This window comes from Elgaria multicarinata, chromosome 4, assembly GCF_023053635.1.
Source record: "Elgaria multicarinata webbii isolate HBS135686 ecotype San Diego chromosome 4, rElgMul1.1.pri, whole genome shotgun sequence".
NCBI classification, from domain to species: domain Eukaryota; kingdom Metazoa; phylum Chordata; class Lepidosauria; order Squamata; family Anguidae; genus Elgaria; species Elgaria multicarinata.
The window spans coordinates 42,377,888-42,396,793 of record NC_086174.1 but is presented as its reverse complement, the minus strand read 5'-3'; the positions used below and the strand labels follow the sequence as shown (position 1 = coordinate 42,396,793).

Here is an 18,906-nt window from a genome sequence, read left to right as displayed (position 1 = left end):
GTACATACTATATGCCAGCCTTGAAAAATTCTTCTCACCCATTTCCCCCACAGGCTAGTCATTCTTTTCTGGGTGAGTGAAACATCATTAGTTTTTTCATTATCATCAATCGACTTGAAAATGGGCAGAACAGCAGATTTGGTGCCTTTCCTAGTCAATTTCACTAGATTCCTGCTCTTTGTTATTTCCTGTGGCTGCAATACTGAGTCATGGCGGGCAGCTTAGAATCCAATGTCTGTAGTGCAATGCTTTTCCCCTCTGTCATCCCAATCAAAGCAGCAAAAGTAAACATACTCTGTATTGTGTCTCAGATATTTAAACTTATCACCCTGGTCTTCAGCCATGAGCTCTGCATGAAAATCAGTGGCACACGCACATCATTTCAGTTGGACTGTGTGAAATTCAATGCCTGGATTCTCAATTTCAGTGGAGAAAGTGATTAGTTTAATGGGGTTGATAGAGTGCAGGGTAAGAATAGGAGAGAGTTTAGTTTTGTCCATATTTCTAAGTGAACAGATCTAATATGATCTTTCCGGACCAATATGCAGATTGGAGAACACTTACCCTCCTAACTGAATACCCCTCTAAATTTTGCAATGCCTTTTCTTGGCTCAAAAACTACACACAAAAATGGGTATAGTAGGGAAAGTGGCATACAAAAATGCATATATTAGGGAGCATTGCATATAAATGCTGTGTTGGGGAAATTTGGACAAAAATAGACTAATTTGTCCAATCAGTATCAATATGCATATAAAAAGCTTATTTTAGTTTAAAATGCATATAAAATGCATATTGTAGGGTGAATTGTGTAAAAAATGCATATTTTATGGAAGGTACATTCAAAAACAGTGAACACGTTTTTGCATTCACAAACTGATGTGAAAATAGGACAAAATGGACTTATGAATGAACATATGAGAAACTGACACTGGTCGGAAATAGGCTGATCTACTTATCTCTACCTCCAAGAGTCTTGGCCTCATTGGCTCTTCTTTCAACTTCCTTTTAACAAATCCCCTCATTTTACACCAGTCCCTGGGCACCATTCAGATTGAGTCAGGTTCTCTCTCCTTTGGTCAGTTTATTTATTTTATTCATTTATTTCATTTTTATACCACCCAATAGCTGAAGCTCTCTGGGTGGTTCACAAAAATTAAAACATAATAAAACAACCAACAGCCTAAAAACACAATTACAAAATACAATATAAAAAGCACAACCAGGATAAAACCAGTTCCATGATGAACCTTTCTAAGGCATAGTTCTTTTGGATATCTAGAAATATTCAGAAACTCTAGGCATTCCTTATTTAATTCCCTAAGCAACTGCACATTCTCAGCTTAGGCAGGATCTACACTACTGCTTTAAAACAGTTTATAACAGTAGTGACAACTGTTAGGGCCCAGGACACACTCTATATACAGTTTTCAAACCATTTTCAAGGTGTCCTATCCTGCTTGGTGTAGATCTCGCCTTAGTCAATCTAAGGCAGAGGCTTCACTGTCACAAGAACAATACAATATAGGTTGCAAATGAGGGACTAACTCATGCCCTTGCATGTCCGCTAAAAATGTAATGTAGAGATTGCTGACCCATAAATCTTAGCCATGGTCAAATCTGCAGAGCTCTGGGATTCATTTTAGGTCATGAGCTGACTATGTATGAAATCTATGGGTCAACAGTTCACACACTGTATTTCTCAATGAGTCTACTATGCAAAGAAGCAAGTGTTCTTTTTTGGGGACTCTCTAATACCTGGTACACTCCAGTTCCAATCCTTGGGGAGGTTCTTTGAGACACATTAAGAGAAAATCTCTTCATTATCACTTCTCTTATTCCAAGACTAAGCCCTGGCTTGGAACATAGGTTTCAGAGATAAGGCTTGGGAAGTTCTCTGGGACTAATGAAAATAACAGAAGAACCCTTACCTGTAAGTATTGGTTGCAGGCACTCTCCAAATCTGTATACCTGGGAAATTGCCCTCCGTCCCTACCACTACACTGAGGTTGGCGTTCCTATAGGCATCGTTACATTGGGTCTGGGTGGGACCTTGAGGTCCACTGGCACCACAAGTGGTGAATAGCCAATTATCTGAAAGAGAAACATGCAAATATATGCTGAGTAGTGAATACATTCTTAATCTGGCAGTTGGTTTTGTTGCCTCACATTAAGGAAGAGTCCGCAAAACCCACCACTGAGGGAAAAACATCATGATCATAATAATCACCATCATATATTCTAATTCCAGTACAATTCTCCCAAGTGGTGTGTCACTTATGTGGCCAAAATGGCAGCACCTGCACACAACAGGGAGGTTTGCAGAAGCACAAAAAATCTTTAGGAAGCAAATACTAAAGTGGGGGTGGCGGTGGGACTCAAAAGCACCCCAATGAAGACAGAGCATGCCCAGTAGCTGCAGAATACTGACTGACTGTTGAGAGGAAAAACACTGAAAACCAGGGTGAGCAGGAATGGAAGAGAGCGTCTGGAATCCTGAACAAAAGCATTCCATGTTGCAGTATTTTGTGCAGGTCCCCTTTTCTAGAATATCATAATCATCTCACAGTCCCATAATGCTCGCCTAAACACACAGTCTACAAAGAACAACAAATCAGTCACTCCTTATATATGCCTGCCCGAGATTTGAGATCTGTTGGAGGAGCCCCTCTTCTGCGCCCCACCAACGCAAGGCATACATTATAGTGGGATGTGGGAGAGGGCTTTCTCTGTTGTGGCACTCATGGGGGATCTACACTACTGCTTTAAAGCGCTTTAGAACAGTTTTGACAACTGTTGGGGCCCAGGACACACTGCATATACAGTTTTCAAAACATTTTCAAAGTGCTTTAAAGCGCTTTAAAAGCAATAGTGTAGATCCCCCCCCCCCGGTTTGTGGAATACCCTCCCCTTGGAGGACCGACTGGCTTCATTTCGGCGCAAAGTTAAAACATGGCTTTTTAGCAAGGCCTTCAAGGACTAAATTCTCCATAGTTACACATAGTTTTAATTGATTTTAATTGTTTTATTGCTTTACATTTTTTCTACCGGTTTTAATTCATTAACAATTTAATACATTTTTAGCTGGGTAAATTATTTATGTTTATATTGTTCTGATTTTACCTGTACGCCTCCCTGAGATCCCAGTGATAAATGGGCGGGATATAATAAATAAATATTTGAAGACGTGGAAAAAGAAAGCACAACAGCAATTTCATTTAAAATAATAAACAAATCAAAGAGCTCACTATCTTGAATACATAAACAATGAAGAACCCAAAGAAACAAGAAACATCACTATGTCTGCTAGAATTTTATTCTTGATATAATTAATATATGACAATGTCTGATATTTATAGAAATATTTTATACAGCATAACCAACTTGCCACATATTTCTGAAACAGGTGGTCTTCAAATAATGAAAAAGGCCCCACACTGTAATATAAATCACCATAAATAATGAATTGAGTAGTATTCTTCAGCAGAAGCTTAGTCTCTTAATAGATAGTGGCTGTGTTCCAATGAATGGTGTGAAAAAACATGATGCCTCAAATCTAGCTGAAACTAAACAGATGTGAATCTGGTCAATACCTTGATAGGACACCACCTAGGGGACATATCTATCTATCTATGCCAGGAAAGAACAGTATATAAATGTAATAAATCTATAAATGTTGGCCGTTGGGAAAAAATGTTCCTAATACCAAGCCTTGGAGGTAGTTATCAAGGTCTCTGCTTCACAGGGCAGCAGATTTTGTTGTAAAGCCCTGAAGCAGAGCTGGCTGGAACCATCTGATTCTGGTCTAGAAAAGATTTGGCACATTTTTCATTGACTCTCTGTCAAATGTTTGTGCATCCCTTCTAGATTTTGTTTTGGATTGTAGAATCGCCAGCCCTACCACCAAACGTATTGGGATGCAAAGGGGTAGTAGTTGCAGTTTAGGAGGCTCATGGGGGTAGCTGAACCACGCATGTTCAGAAGACACCTTCCGTAAGAAGCTTGGCATAATGTCATCATAACGATATATCCACGGAGGAGCCCACAGCACACCCATAGCAAGGCCGAATACATCACAAGAGCTCCTGGAACTACAACAAAGATCCTGTTAAATCTGATCAGCTTAGGTGTGGTTTGGCCACGAGCAGAACCACCACTTCAACAACATGAATGCTGACCTCTGTTACACAATTTGAAGCCCTATAAGCAGTTGGTAATGCCAGAGGGCTGCTTATCCTAAAGTAGGTGCTGGACCCAAGGTGTGTGGGGGTAGTTCCAATGTTCAAATCTTATTCGGGGGCAAAGTGGCTCATAGCATCAAGTTATAAAGCAGGTATGAAAAGCCTTCTGGGAATCCCCAGAAGGCCACATCCTGCTCCCCTGGTCCCTACCCTTTCTTCTAATCACCAATGGTTTGGTGGTTTCCCAGCTTTTGTGCACGTTCCTCCCCAATTCTAAATAGTTGAAATGCCTCTCCGAAGGATTGGTTACTGGCAGTAAGTACTTGAAGCTAAAATGTGTCGGTATTTCCACATTTGTGTGTGTGTGTATTTAGCCAACTGCCAGAATGTGGCCCCCAAGACCTTTTCTGGGATGGAATTTGGTCCTTGGGCTGAAAGAAGTCCCACACCCCTGTCATAAAGGATGTAAATCCAGATCTATAATATAAATAGGACTTCTGCATTTACTTTACCGAGATGTCAAAAGCACTCATGAAGGTCCTATTTTCATAATGCCTCGGAGGAAAAAATGAGAAACCATATGGGAGAATCTACAGAATTTCAAATTAATGTATGTAAAGATTCCAAAATAGAATGTGAGTTACACTTCTCACATAACCCTTTCCTTCGTCATCTTGGTAGTTCTGTAAATGACGATCTCCCATGGAAATTTATGTACATCAGCTTAATTGCTAATAAGAAAACGGAGGGCCATCCTGCCAGGAATCCTGGTGTCTTAACACTTTGATATCCCAGTAGACCTGATCCAGATGCAATGGAGCATATGTTGAATAAAATGAGCAGGCAAAAACCTTATACCAGGAATAATAAGAAACAGTTGGATATCTCTGGTGAAAAATTAAATGTAGTTCTGCAGGTGGGAGCAAGCGACCTTGAAAGAAGTTAAAAATAAATAAATCACATAGTGAGAGAGAAGATTAAACAGGAATAATAAAGGTGCAAAGAAAAATCCCCATATCTCGTCAAGAAATAATGGCAATTTAGTAGTTCTTTCCCATACTATGAAAACCAAACTATTTCCTATATCGAGAGCCCATCCCTCATGTTGATTCTGTTGCTGACGATGCCGAAAACCAGACAAAGGAGACAGAAAGTACATTTGGGTGCACAAGAAAGAGACAAAAGGTACATGGTGCCCTTCATATTCATGAACTGCATTGATCAACAGGTATATGACTGTTAGCCAAAGATACCTTAAATTATTATGTTTTACCAACCTGGAATGCGAAAACTACAAGGAATCTGGAGCTACTTAGCTCTTTGTCTCCTTTGGAGCATGATCAAGAAACCACCACTACTACCAGCAGCAATGTCCCTCTACTCACTTAGAATAACTAAGAAGGGGCTGATGCTGTGTCGTTATTGGAAGTATGATCAGGACCAGGTGTCAGAGCATGGGAAGGCATTATCCTCTTGTGTCATCACTAGGACTCCGCCTCCTGATCTAATCAGCTGCTGTCTCAACACAGTGGGTTCATAGAATCAGGCAATGATTCCTACCCCCTTTCACGCCATTGTGTAACAGGCTATTTTGTTTGTACTTCCAGAGACGCCTCTCAAGAGATGTAACCCCCCACCCCCCAAAAACCCCACAAACACTACTCTTATACCTCTTGGACTGACATTTCCATTAGCTTAAAAATAAAATAAAATGCAGTTATAGAGTGATACTAAAGATGATGGCAAGATCATGCATCTTCTCAAAAGAGGCAGCAGCACTTGACAAGAGGAAAAGACAGGAAGAAAATAATGTCTCAGGTAATTGCACTTTTAGAAAAATGTAGTAGAGTCCAAATGACAAAAACTAATCAAAGTTGTAACAAAGAATTCAATTCTACCTTCACAGAGAAACTTTGCCTCAGATACTAATTCTAATGTATTTAATTTATTTAATACATTTATATCCTGCCTTTTAGGGTGTGTTCCTCTTTACTTTAAAGGGATTTTTACCTGTGACAGGTGTAATTCTAGCAAGACAACTAACAAAAAGTAAGGGATACAATATATAGAAAACATTTAAAACAAATAAAAAACAGTACCCAGTTATTTGTACTCAATTCTTATTAATTTTACTCCAATTTAGGAGCAAACTAGAGCTGATGTTAACTGCATGTCCTTAAAAGGGGCGAAAAAGTAAACAGCAGCCACTGGTAAACCTTGGAACTGTGGGAAAGAGAGTTTAACTCTTTTTCTCCTTGTCACAGTCCCTACAAAAATGGCCTCATGGAAGCTGTTACTGGCATTTCAAGAGAACCTGCCGCTGTTGCCCTAACCCTGAGGAGCTCTGTGCCCCATGCCCGGCTCCTTGCGGTTACGTGATGTTAATGGGTTGCTGAGGGAATGAGGCTTTAGTGACCCCAAAGTGACCCATCCCATGTAGGTGTGTATCTGTGTGTCTGTTTCTGTATATAATGTACCTGTGCGTGTGTGTGTACAACACCCCAGGGTCTTAGGTCTTTAAAAAATGAATCACAAGTCAGGATCACAAGTTGGAAATGAATCACAAGTTGGAAATGAATTACAAGTCAGGATTAATTAATGTGAGAATTTATTTGGTAGTAGTGGTTAGGGCATCAGACTAGGACCAAGGTGACCTGGGTTCAAATCCTCATTCAGCCATGAAGTTCACTTAGGCCATGGCTAGACCAGGCCTATATCCCGGGATCGTCCCGGGGTCATCCTTGTGCATCTAAATGACACTCAAGGGATCCGGGAGGGATAAACCTTAGGTCTAGCTAAGTCCTGAGTCATCTTGGGCCAGTCACCATCTCTCAGCCTAATCTACTTCACAGGGTTATTGTGAGGACTCAACAGGAGGGCAGACAGAAACATGTACAAACAAATGTAATAAATATGTGTCCTTTATTGTGTCCTTTAGGGCTGCTGGGCCCTTTGTTTACTCCCTTCTGGTTTAACGAGGAGAATTTCTAAACATAACTCCAAAACTGAAGCATGTGTGCTTTACCATCGCTTCCTGTTCCTTCAGCTTATTTACATCTTCGCTGACACAAAACACCACAAAAAAAGAGCCTCCACATTTGAATCCTGCACATTGGTAGGAATCTTGCTCAAGAATGATGCACACTGGTAAACACCAGGCAAAAATGAACTTGATGCAATTCTATGCATGAAGAAAGCAAGACAGGTGGGGTAGGTGAAGCAGTTTACACGTACCCTTTGTTAATGTGGGGGTGGGGGTCGGGGGGGGGGGAGAAGCAAACCAAAGGACTAACAGATGTGCATGAGTTCAGCACTCCATACAACATTCAGAAATAAAAAAAACCTGGAACAATGGAAGATCGCTAATGCATCATGTCCACTTTGGAAACAAGACCACGTAATCCAGAATGGGGAGAATTTCAGAAGCACTCCTAATCGGGAGGTGGCGTTGGGAATAAAAGTTTGGGACAAGGTCTGGCTTTTGGAGAGGGGAAACCGCTCTCTACTTTAGTTTTGGAGAGGGATGTGTCCCATCCTCTTAGTTTGTTAGAACACTAAATGTATGTGAAGATGCCATTCATAAAGACAAAATCTGAATATAAACATAAAAGAAAGGCCTGAGCCACAGACTGATCTAATTCCCCTACCCACCTTGAGTAATTTCCATGAATCACACATTGATCTAAAATCTTGATTAAATGTAACATTTGCCTGAAGCCTTAAGAATATCAAAACAAGTATCCAAAGCTCTTTTAAAGACTGCTTGTGTTACCTCAGAGGTCATTTCCAGTTAAAATGAATGTTTCTCCTTTGTATATTATGGATTTTTTCCCACCCTCCCCTCTAAGGACTGGGGGAAAGAATTCTGCAGGGTGTCACACACAAGCCATTAAAACATCATACAGATTGGTTTCTACAGGTTGCCACATGTTATGGCAGTTTCGAGTAATTCAATTTGGAGCACAGCTTTTGATCTGCACAGATGAAAGTAGCAGCGTTGAAATGGAACCCCTTTAACTAGCTCCAGAGACTGCAGTGTAGCATTTTCCATCTGCAAACAACTGTAATGCTGTTGTGCATTGTACTGGCAAATGCACGGCTTTCCCTTTGTTCTGCAGCGCAGAACACAGAAACACAATACTGGCTGGATAATGTTATTACCCAGAGCACGCCTGCAAGCTGCAAAGCCCAGTCTAGATTGTAACAAAGTTGCTGAACACAAACTCAGTTGTGCAAATTTTCAAAACACAAGAAACTGTTACCTTCACTATTGACATCTCATGTACAAAAAAGGTCTTTTTCTCTGATAGCTGAGAACTTAACTTTGGAAAAAAGTGCAGGCCAGCCCAACACCAAGGGCATTTTTACATTAGGCATTTATCGTGTGTTCCTGACTTATGGAGGTTGGCAGGTCCTTTTCACAATATCGTCGACCTCTGGCGCCTCTCTCAACATTTTTTAGGTTTATTCCGCCATTTAATAAATTGCTGAAAATGCAGTACTAACCCCCATCTCCAAAAAACCGCCATCAAAGAGGTAATTCAAGAATGGTACGATACTGTAGAAATCTTGCAGTGCCTCCTAGTCGCTGTATAAATGAAATAAATGGATCATGCCCACAAAGAAACCAGGAAAAACAAGGGGGAGGGTAAAGCATGTGTATTGAGCCTATCATTAACCACAAAATTTCAGGAAGATGAAGCCCCAGTAAGACTGTGGGATTTTTCCTTAATGTAGAAAATCCCCAGAAAGCATCTTGGTGAGGGATATCTTCAGTGGCCCCCTCCATTTGTTTGGCTTTTGAATACCTCACTTGAAAAAAGTACTTGTTCCCCATTTTATGACTAGGATGCACAAACTCCATGTGAAAGTTGTCCCTGTCTGATCAGATGATACTTTTGCATGGATGGATCTCATCACAATTCCGTACATGACAACTGTTCCTTAAATAGGCACTGAGGGTGTACATTTCCCCAAATCTGCACCTCCTGAGCCAGTATGTGAGCTGAGATAGAATTCTATCCTAAAACCTGCCCGTCTCTGAGCTTATCAACACAGTGCATCAGGAAAAAATGTGTACAAAATTGCAATACATCAGTGAAAAGCACTCTGAAGAAATGGGTATATGAGAAAAATGCACACACAAAGCCCATAAATTTCCACGCAGACATTAAAAACAACAATGTAGAAATGAGACAGAACAAGCTGAAAATCTGATCATTTCTCTGAGAACAAGATTGTCAGTTCCGTCCATCCTTACTAGCCATCTTGTTCCCACATGGCTAGCCAGATGCTTCTGGGAAGCCGACATGCAGGACTGGAAGGCTATGGCTGTCAACCACTGTTGCCCTCTCCAGAGAGCAGGTAGTACTCAGTAGCATCTTGCCTCTTACATAGGTGCTCCATTAGCTATCATGGTACTGTTTCCCATCATTCTGAATGTATTTGTTCTTGGCAAAGCAAAAGTTTAGAGATTTTCTGCACAAGGCTGTTAATCCACTGTATCTACTTTCATTTTTGTTGCAGAATTGAGATCTGAGCACTACATGAAGAACATTTCCTTCTCTGCTTTTCCACTACATAACCTCTAGGTGGCACTGTGGTATAGCAGAACAGTGCAAACACACAAGAGGAAATTGTGCTTTCTTTTGTCATCAGAAATAATACTCTATATTTACTGCTCTAAAAAAATCCGCCAAAAGTGCTCTTCAGATACAGAAACAAAACTGGAGGGTCACAATGTCATCTACAAGACCTGTAAACAACCGTGATGAGCACATGATAAATGCCTTGTGTAGAAAAGCCCTTAGTCTGTTGGTCTGACATACTCCCTGTACAAAATAGCCTTTACAACAGAGGGCAACTTAACAGTAATTTTGGAAATCTCAGTCAGACCTGTGGGAAGAAAAGGCACATATATTCTGCTGGAGTGGAAAGTAATTTCACTGTGCGCAAGTGTGAGCATGAAAGTGTAAGGAGAACGACAACAAGCATCTTAGCTGTGCCTCACAGGTCTTAGTGTATTAACATAAGTAGTTCTGAGCCAATGGTTAATTAAGCAGATTTACTCGAGAAAAGCTTTTATTAAGATTGGAGAAGATCAAAAGCATCACCCTTATATGTTCCATAAACTTAGCAGTATCTGGCTTAATACATTCTTAATATATCCTCCCACCACCCAGCCCCAATGCAATGCATAACAGAACTTTGGAACTTTTTCTAGACAGGCTGCTGCGTTAGTTATTTGTAGCCCAAACATAGAAGAGCCATGTGGCACCTTAAGGATGAACAGAGATATTGTGGCATGAGCTTTCACGGACTCGGAGAGAGACCATAGCTCAGTGTGACAGAGCACATGCTTTGCTTGCAGAAGGTCCCAGGTTCAATCCCCAGCTTCTCCAAGTAAGGCAAGGAAAAATTCCTACCTTCAACCCTGGAGAGCCGCTGCCAGTCAGTGTCAATAATACTGGGCTAGATGGACCAACAGTCTGACTCAGTATTAGGCAGCTTCCTGTGTTCCCAATTGGATGAACTCCACATGTTTAGACTACAACTTCCAAGAGTTCTGACTATTGGCTATGCTGGCTGGGGCTGTTGGAAGTTGGAGTCCAAAACATCTGGAGGGCACCAGCTTGGAAAAGGGTGAGCTTGAGCCTTCTTTTTTTATCATTGAATTTTAATTTATTTCGAAGTAAAGTTAACAAAATAAAGGCAACAAAAAGAAGAACATATATAAGAATATGATAGTGTAAGGCTTATTTCTTGAGATCTATCAGACTGATTTTGCTCATTTTTGTTTTAAACTGAAGCTTGAGCAGTATAGACATGGAGAAAATTTTAAAAGTTTGAAAAAGTTGAAGGCTCGAGCTTTAATAGCAGTTAATTCCTTCCACACCAAACAGGCAGGGCAACCTTTCTGCCAGCAGGGTGATACGACAGCCGTGCTCAGCCAATCAGTTTGGTGCAAAGCTGGGCCCGGGCGCAGCTGCACACTTAGGCTGTTGCTACCAGCTGGGAAGGAGGGAGGGAGGCAGAAGGGGACAGAGGTGGCCAATCAGGGTGGGCCAGAAAGGGGGTAGGGACACGCAGGGGGATTCATTATGTCAATGATGACATAATGTCAATGATGACATCATTATGTCAATGATGTTACGCTTACTCCGGTCAAGGAAGCTCGTAGCCTTGGCTTTATATTTGACTCCTCGCTCTCCTTTATTCCTCATATTGAGGCAGTAGCTAAATCTTGTTGTTTTTTCCTGTATAATATTGCCAGGATTCGATCATTTTTGCCTGTCTCTTCTGCCAAGACTCTTGTTCATGCATTGGTTATTTCTCGGTTGGACTACTGCAACCTTCTTCTCTCTGGCCTTCCTTCTTCTCACATCAGTCCGTTGGTTTCTGTCCACCACTCTGCCGCAAAGATCATCTTCTTGGCTCGCCGCTCTGACCATGTTACTCCGCTTCTGAAATCTCTTCATTGGCTTCCAATTCACTTCAGAATCCAATATAAACTTCTCCTGTTAACCTTCAAAGCTTTTCACGGTCTAGCTCCTTCCTATCTCTCCTCTCTCATCTCATACTATTGCCCCGCTCGTGCTCTTCGCTCCTCTGATGCCATGTTTCTCGCCTGCCCAAGGGCCTCTACTTCCCTTGCTCGGCTTCGTCCATTTTCTTCTGCTGCCCCTTACGCCTGGAACGCTCTTCCAGAACATTTGAGAACTACAAGTTCAATCGCAGCTTTTAAAGCTCAACTAAAAACTTTTCTTTTTCCTAAAGCTTTTAAAACTTGATGTTGTGCGGACTTTATACTGTTAGTTTTACCCTACCCAGTGCCTGTTTACCCTATCCTGTGCCTGTTTGCATTTTCTTCCCCTCCTTATTGTTTTATTATGATTTTATTAGAATGTAAGCCTATGCGGCAGGGTCTTGCTATTTACTGTTTTACTCTGTACAGCACCATGTACATTGATGGTGCTATATAAATAAATAAATAATAATAATAATAATAATAATAATAATAATGTATGAGCCTCATCTGCATTATTCATGAGCCCCTCTCTGGTGAGGGCACTGAGGGGCAAAAAAAAAAAAAAAAGGAAAAGAGCAAGACTAGTAGCACCCATAGAAACATGAGCTTTACACTAGTAATAAACCAAGATCACTACAGAAACAAAGGAATTGATTCTATCATTATTAGTCTGTAACTGATTTGGACTAGACCCTTCTTTAACAGATGTAGAGCCCAATGAACTGCATCCTAGAGTAATGAAGGAGCTAGTGGAAGAACTCTTAGAACCTTTGTCTATTATCTTTGCAAAATCATGGAAGACGGGTGAGGTGCCGGACGACTGGAGGAGGGCTAACGTTGTCCCTATCTTCAAAAAGGGCAAAAAGGAGGAACCTGGGAACTACAGACCAGTCTGACATCCATCCCTGGGAAAATTCTGGAGCAGATTATAAAGAAGTCAATCTGTAAACACCTTGAAATCAATGCGGCGATCACTAGAAGCCAACATGGATTTGTCAAGAACAAGTCTTGTCAGACTAATTTGATCTCATTTTTTGATAGGGTAACCTCCCTTGTGGACTGTGGGAATGCTGTGGACGTCATATATCTTGACTTCAGCAAAGCTTCTGACAAAGTACCACATGACATTCTGATTAACAAACTAGCTAAAAGTGGGCTAGATGGAACAACTATTAGGTGGATTCACAGTTGGCTACAGAATCAGATTCAGAGTACTTATCAATGGAACCTTCTCAAACTGGGGAGAGGCAACGAGTGGGGTACCGCAGGGATCAGTCCTGGGCCCAGTGCTCTTCAACATTTTTATTAATGATTTGGATGAGGAGGTGCAGGGAACGCTGATCAAATATGCAGATGACACAAAATTGGGTGGGATAGCTAATACCCTGGAAGACAGAAACAAACTTCAAAGTGATCTTGATAGGCTGGAGTGCTGGGCTGAAAACAACAGAATGAAATTTAATAGGGATAAATGCCAAGTTCTACATTTAGGAAATAGAAACCAAATGCACAGTTACAAGATGGGGGACACTTGGCTCAGCAATACTACAAGAACGAGAAGGATCTTGGAATTGTTGTAGATCAAAAACTGAATATGAGCCAACAGTGCGATATGGCTGCAAGAAAGGCAAATGCTATTTTGGGCTGCATTAATAAAAGTATAGCTTCCAAATCACGGGAGGTACTGGTTCCTCTCTATTCGGCCCTGGTTAGGCCTCATCTAGAGTATTGCGTCCAGTTCTGGGCTCCACAATTCAAGAAGGACGCAGACAAGCTGGAGCGTGTTCAGAGGAGGGCAACCAGGATGATCAGGGGTCTGGAAACAAAGCCCTATGAGGAGAGACTGAAAGAACTGGGCATGTTTAGCCTCGAGAAGAGAAGATTGAGGGGAGACATGATAGCACTCTTCAAATGCTTAAAAGGTTGTCACACAGAGGAGGGCCAGGATCTCTTCTCGATCCTCCCAGAGTGCAGGACACGGAATAACGGGCTCAAGTTAAAGGAAGCCAGATTCCAGCTGGGCATCAGGAAAAACTTCCTGACTGTTAGAGCAGTGCGACAATGGAATCAGTTACCTAGGGAGGTTGTGGGCTCTCCCACACTAGAGGCATTCAAGAGGCAGCTGGACAAGCATCTGTCAGGGATGCTTTAGGGTGGATTCCTGCATTGAGCAGGGGGTTGGACTCGATGGTCTTGTAGGCCCCTTCCAACTCTGCTATTCTATGATCTTCAGCTGTAGATTATTTATTCATCCATTCCTTCCTCCCTCCCTCTTAAACTCAGTGTGGGTGATCCTGTGCCAGGAAGTGAAAAAGGGCCCACAGAAGTATTTGTGAATCTAATGAAGAAGAAATACACTCCATCAACAAAATGGCCCAGGGAGGACAACTGAATATTGAGGAGGACAGCTAAGCCATGGAATGCTGGGAGTGTCCGTTAAGCAAGAAAAAGAAAGGGGAGGGGGATAATTGGCCTGCTTATAGCGTATGAAAAATAGGTCCAACACCTTGGATAGCTGCTTTAGAGTTCTGGCTGGTTCTGACTGAAACCCAAGAAGGATTCAGGACCCCACTGAAATTGGAATCATCAGCCTCCCCTGGGGAGAGCTGCGATGTAAATCACACAAAATTGGATTCATGCAATTAAGTGATTTCTATTTCTGCCCGAGTATGTGTTTTTGTCTTTTTGCTCTCTTAATCCCAATTTTGTTTCTAGGGATGCCATACTACAAGGAAGTATAAATTTGCCACGCAATTTCTGATAAGGAAGAGTGATTCAGACTCGCTATTCCAAATGTGCACTGAAAGCAGCCAGACAAAACATACCCTCAATAATTTCCAAGAAAACCATCCAACTCGGTAAAGCAGGAAGCTTTTCATTTCTGTTGTTTGTGCTTAATAGTGTCCCTGTGTGCAATGGCGTGGGACCAATCGCCATTACGGTTCTCAGCAATGAAAGGGACAAAGGTTAATAGTGGAGGAAAATGTGAAAGATGGCCTTCAAACTAGCAGTGGATCTTCACAAAATGTAGAGACTCTGTGTGTGTGTGTGTGTGTGTGTGTGTGTGTGTGTGTGTGTATATATATATATATAGCTAAGTAGAGAAATTGAAAGGAAGTAGAATAATGAAGAGAATAATGGGCCTTTTGGCTCCGTGGAAATTAAATGCCCTTCCTAGAAGAGCAAAAAGAGCACTGAGGGAAGACAGGGAAATTGCAGAGACGCTAAATGAATCCTACGTGTCAGCTGCTGTCACTGCTCAGGATATTCGAGACACCCACACCTGAACCATCGTTTTTTGAAGAATGAAGTCTGGAGAACTTTTAGGTAGACGTGACAAAGGAGGGAAGTTTTAGGCTAATGGAGAAATTGAAACAAAACAGCAAGGAGAGGTGTATGTGAATACTCGCTTCTGCATGTAGCTGAAAGGGATCCTGTTACGCTCCCACACTCCAGTCCTGAGGGCGGGGGGACTTGCAGGGGCTTCAGCGCTTACTCAGAATTCAGTTTCCTAGAAGGAGGGCACTGGAGACTTGTGGCGGTTCCTTTATTAAAATGTTTATTTACACTGTGCTCAGGATAAAGGCCTGTAACATCACAACTCCATGCAACCCCTGCTTCCTCCCAGATGCCCGGGATCTCCTCTCCAAGACACAAGCTGCTCTCCTTTTGTCTTAGTTTCACCCTTACCCCAGATTCATTTCCTTCTACCCCCTCAGGCCTTGTAGAACAAAGGTTACCAGTTGGAGACTCAGAGGGCTGAGGAAAAACTCTTTGTATTTGGAGGCATTGAATCAAGGTACATCTGGAGGTAATTTAGACTGACCTCAAACACATAACAATACTTTGAAGCCACTGATTGGCTCTTTTGCCCTAGTTTCATATGGGTAGAGCTGTCGCGTTAAAGCAGCCATGCCAATGTGTGCCTTTGCTCAACCACGTGCTGCCTTGCTCAAATGGGTTCCATTTCATTTCTTCTCTTATTCCCCTCTGACCTGTGCTTCTTTGACCTCCCCATACAGCCTCTTTGCCACTACTGAGCCCACTGCCTTTCCCCTGCCACAGTTGCAACTACATCCATTTCTATTTGTCTTCAAAGAAATGCAGCACAGCTCTCTCCTGGCAGTGCAGGCACATTATTATTATTATTATTATTATTATTATTATTATTATTATTATTATTATCATCATCATCATCATCATCATCATCATCATCATCATCATCATCATCATCTCACCTTTTTTCCTCCCAGGAACCCAGGGCGGCGTACATAATCCTCCTCCTCTCCATGTTATCCTCACAACAACCCTATGAGGTAGGTTGGGCTGTGAGAGTATGTTACTGGCCCAAAGTCACACAGTGGGTTTCCATGGCTGAGTGGGGACTAGAACCCGGATCTCCTGACTCCCAGTCCAACACCTTAGCCACTACACCACATTGGCTCTTCTTTACAATCTCATTGCAAGCTTGAAAGAGCCAGTGACACACTTTCTTGCTGTGCATCCCTGCTTATACGAGCATGTAACTTGCATGTATACTTGTGTACCGACCAACATGGAACTAATGGGGCCTTTAACCAAAGGTGTGGTGCGTACAGCGGATGTATGCATTATGCTCTTACAAATGGGGATCAGATACTTCTAAATTGGGGGAAATTGCTCTAATTTTCTTTAAAGTCTTAAAACATAGGTTTCATTTTTACAGACTTTTTGTTGTACTCAAAATGTACACATTTGTTACAGGATAGAGAAAAACGGCTTGGTTAGTATACCCACTGCCTAGCACATGGCCAGCATACTTGTTCTCATAGGACAGACCAAGATGAAGAGTTGGGAAATTAGTGTTTACCAAATAAGGAGGGGAAAGTAGTGCTATGGAACTAGCAGAGCAGGGTTGAAAGGCTATGCAACCAAGGGAGTACTGATACTGGTGACAATGGTGGACTGGTGGTGGTGGAAATGGACAGATGTTGGAAGAAAGGAAAAGGGTGGCTATTGTCTGATTTCAGACAATCCCAAAGGACATCACTTCCAGGAAGGTTGCCAAAAGTAAGGAAAATGCTGTGCGTACCTTCAGATTTCTTAGTGTTAGTTCCAAATTAAAAAATGGGGCAAAAACCTCAAGCCAACTCTAATAAGGGGCTGCATCATGTTATCAATAAATACCCAAAGGAAGGTCCTTTGGATGGGTGATGATGGGGAAACCAAATCGAGGCTGGACTATTATTAGGGACTTTGGAACCGCTAGAATTTTGGTAAAAAATAGCAGCATCCATCCTGATAGTGTTCTGACTACACTCCTTTACTTTCTTCCATGTAAATGAATGGTTGCCATTCACTCCTATGGGGAAAAGTGAAATGCTCTTCTTGGGGAATATTGATGCAATGAGGACAAAACCTGTCCTTCACTGGTGACAGTGGAAAGCCCAGGCCTCAATAAATCCCACCAGAGTCTGCAATACGTATTTGTGCAGAGCATACAGAGATGCTCTGCACTCCCCTGGGACTTTTGCAACACATGATCTGTCTCTCCAGGCACACACCCCTTGTCCATCATAATGACAGGCATTTTACTGGTAATAAATAATAATGAATTATTCTTCCACCCTCCCTTTCCTTTGGCAGCTGAAGGGAAAGAGACACTCACCACAAAGGCGATCAAATCCCATCACTAAGCCCAACACATCCGCATGAATGCATAGCAAACCAATCTTTTTGGGTCTGGAGCTGTTCATTCGCTGAGTTAACTGCCACTTAATATAGAAATACTATTCTGCAGACATCTTTATTGCATTATGCCAACAGTTCAGTTAGTATAATTGCATGTGAAGAGCCAACAAATGTAATTTTCTTGTACTTAATACTTGCTCTGCTGTTCCTTTCAGCTCCTTCATCTGATTAACTAATGTGACTCACAGTCCTTCCGAGAAATACCACGTGGCACTTGAAGCAGGACCTTCTCGCTCCTCCACAGACTTCTCAAAGACCCATGAAAACCATCTGCGGTGGGCAGGAGATGCAAGTGGGATGTGGGGAGAGAAAAACAACAACAACAGACCACATCCCGAAACACAAAACATCTTGTCAAAACTGATCTTGGCCATAGGAGAAAAACTAGGCTCATGAAAGATCTGAGGGAGAAGGAGTCAAGGATCTACTTTTGAATTGCCTAATCAAGCCATTCTTTTATCTGTACAGTTTGGTACAAGCAAAGTGTAATTCAGAATAAAATGGAGGCTAAAGTGTTGAGTATTTGAGACTGACTGATATTCATTAAAATGCCAAGTTGATCTAGAGCCTACTGCTTCTTATGTACAGTCCTTCTTTATTTTCCATGAATCCAAGAGTGTCCATCACTAGAGTAGTGCACAATCCTTTTGATAAGGTAGTGCACAATCCTTTTTTATTTATTTTATTTATTTATTACATTTCTATACCGTCCAATAGCTGAAGCTCTCTGGGCGGTTCACAAACATTAATAAGGACATTGATAAGGACAAGCGTTATAGGCGTGTGCCCTTATTCTAACAGGGACCTGGCCTTTATGAGAAAGGAGATCCTTTCTAGCTCTGCTTATGTGATTGTGGCATGAATGTTTTTCAGGCAACAGACTACTTTAACAAGTGCATGTACCGTATTTCTTCGATTGTAAGACGCCATTGATTGTAAGACGCACACTAATTTCAGTACCACCAACAGAAAAAAAATCCTAAGACAAACCTGCGATTCTAAGATGCACCCCGTTTTTAGAGATGTTTATATGGGGGGAAAAGTGTGTCTTAGAATCGAAGAAATAGGGTAACTGACTGAGGAAGCGGCTGCATATGTAAGGGTAATACTGTCCTTATATGCTGGATGTCAAATGCCTGTGTTCTTTTCCTCCCTTAACTTCTATCACCTAGAGTTATTATTAATTATACTCAAGGCATAGAACAGGGATAGTTGGGTTTTTATAAGAGAAAAGTATAAATAATTATTGGGGGGAAATAAATAATTAACAAACATGTACCATACTTAATTCCCAATCAGCTTAACAGTCCCTTTAACTTTTTCCGCTCTCCCTGCTCAGCTCTCTCAGAACTCTCTCTCTCCTTCTTCCCAGTCTTTCAGAATTTTCCGCCCATCCCTTGGAAGGTGGCCTCTGGTACATCGGGTTGCAGGGAGACGGCTGCTCACTTACTGTACATGGTTACACAT

General features: G+C 41.7%; 1 protein-coding gene across 1 annotated transcript in view; it reads right to left on the bottom strand.

Moving 5' to 3' along the window:
• ALK (ALK receptor tyrosine kinase) overlaps positions 1-18,906 on the bottom strand; it is a 710,717-nt gene that overhangs the window by 54,547 nt on the left and 637,264 nt on the right. The window contains exon 13 of the mRNA XM_063125395.1: positions 1,932-2,094. Coding sequence (XP_062981465.1) covers positions 1,932-2,094 — 163 coding nt within the window. The remainder of the gene's footprint in view (positions 1-1,931; positions 2,095-18,906) is intronic.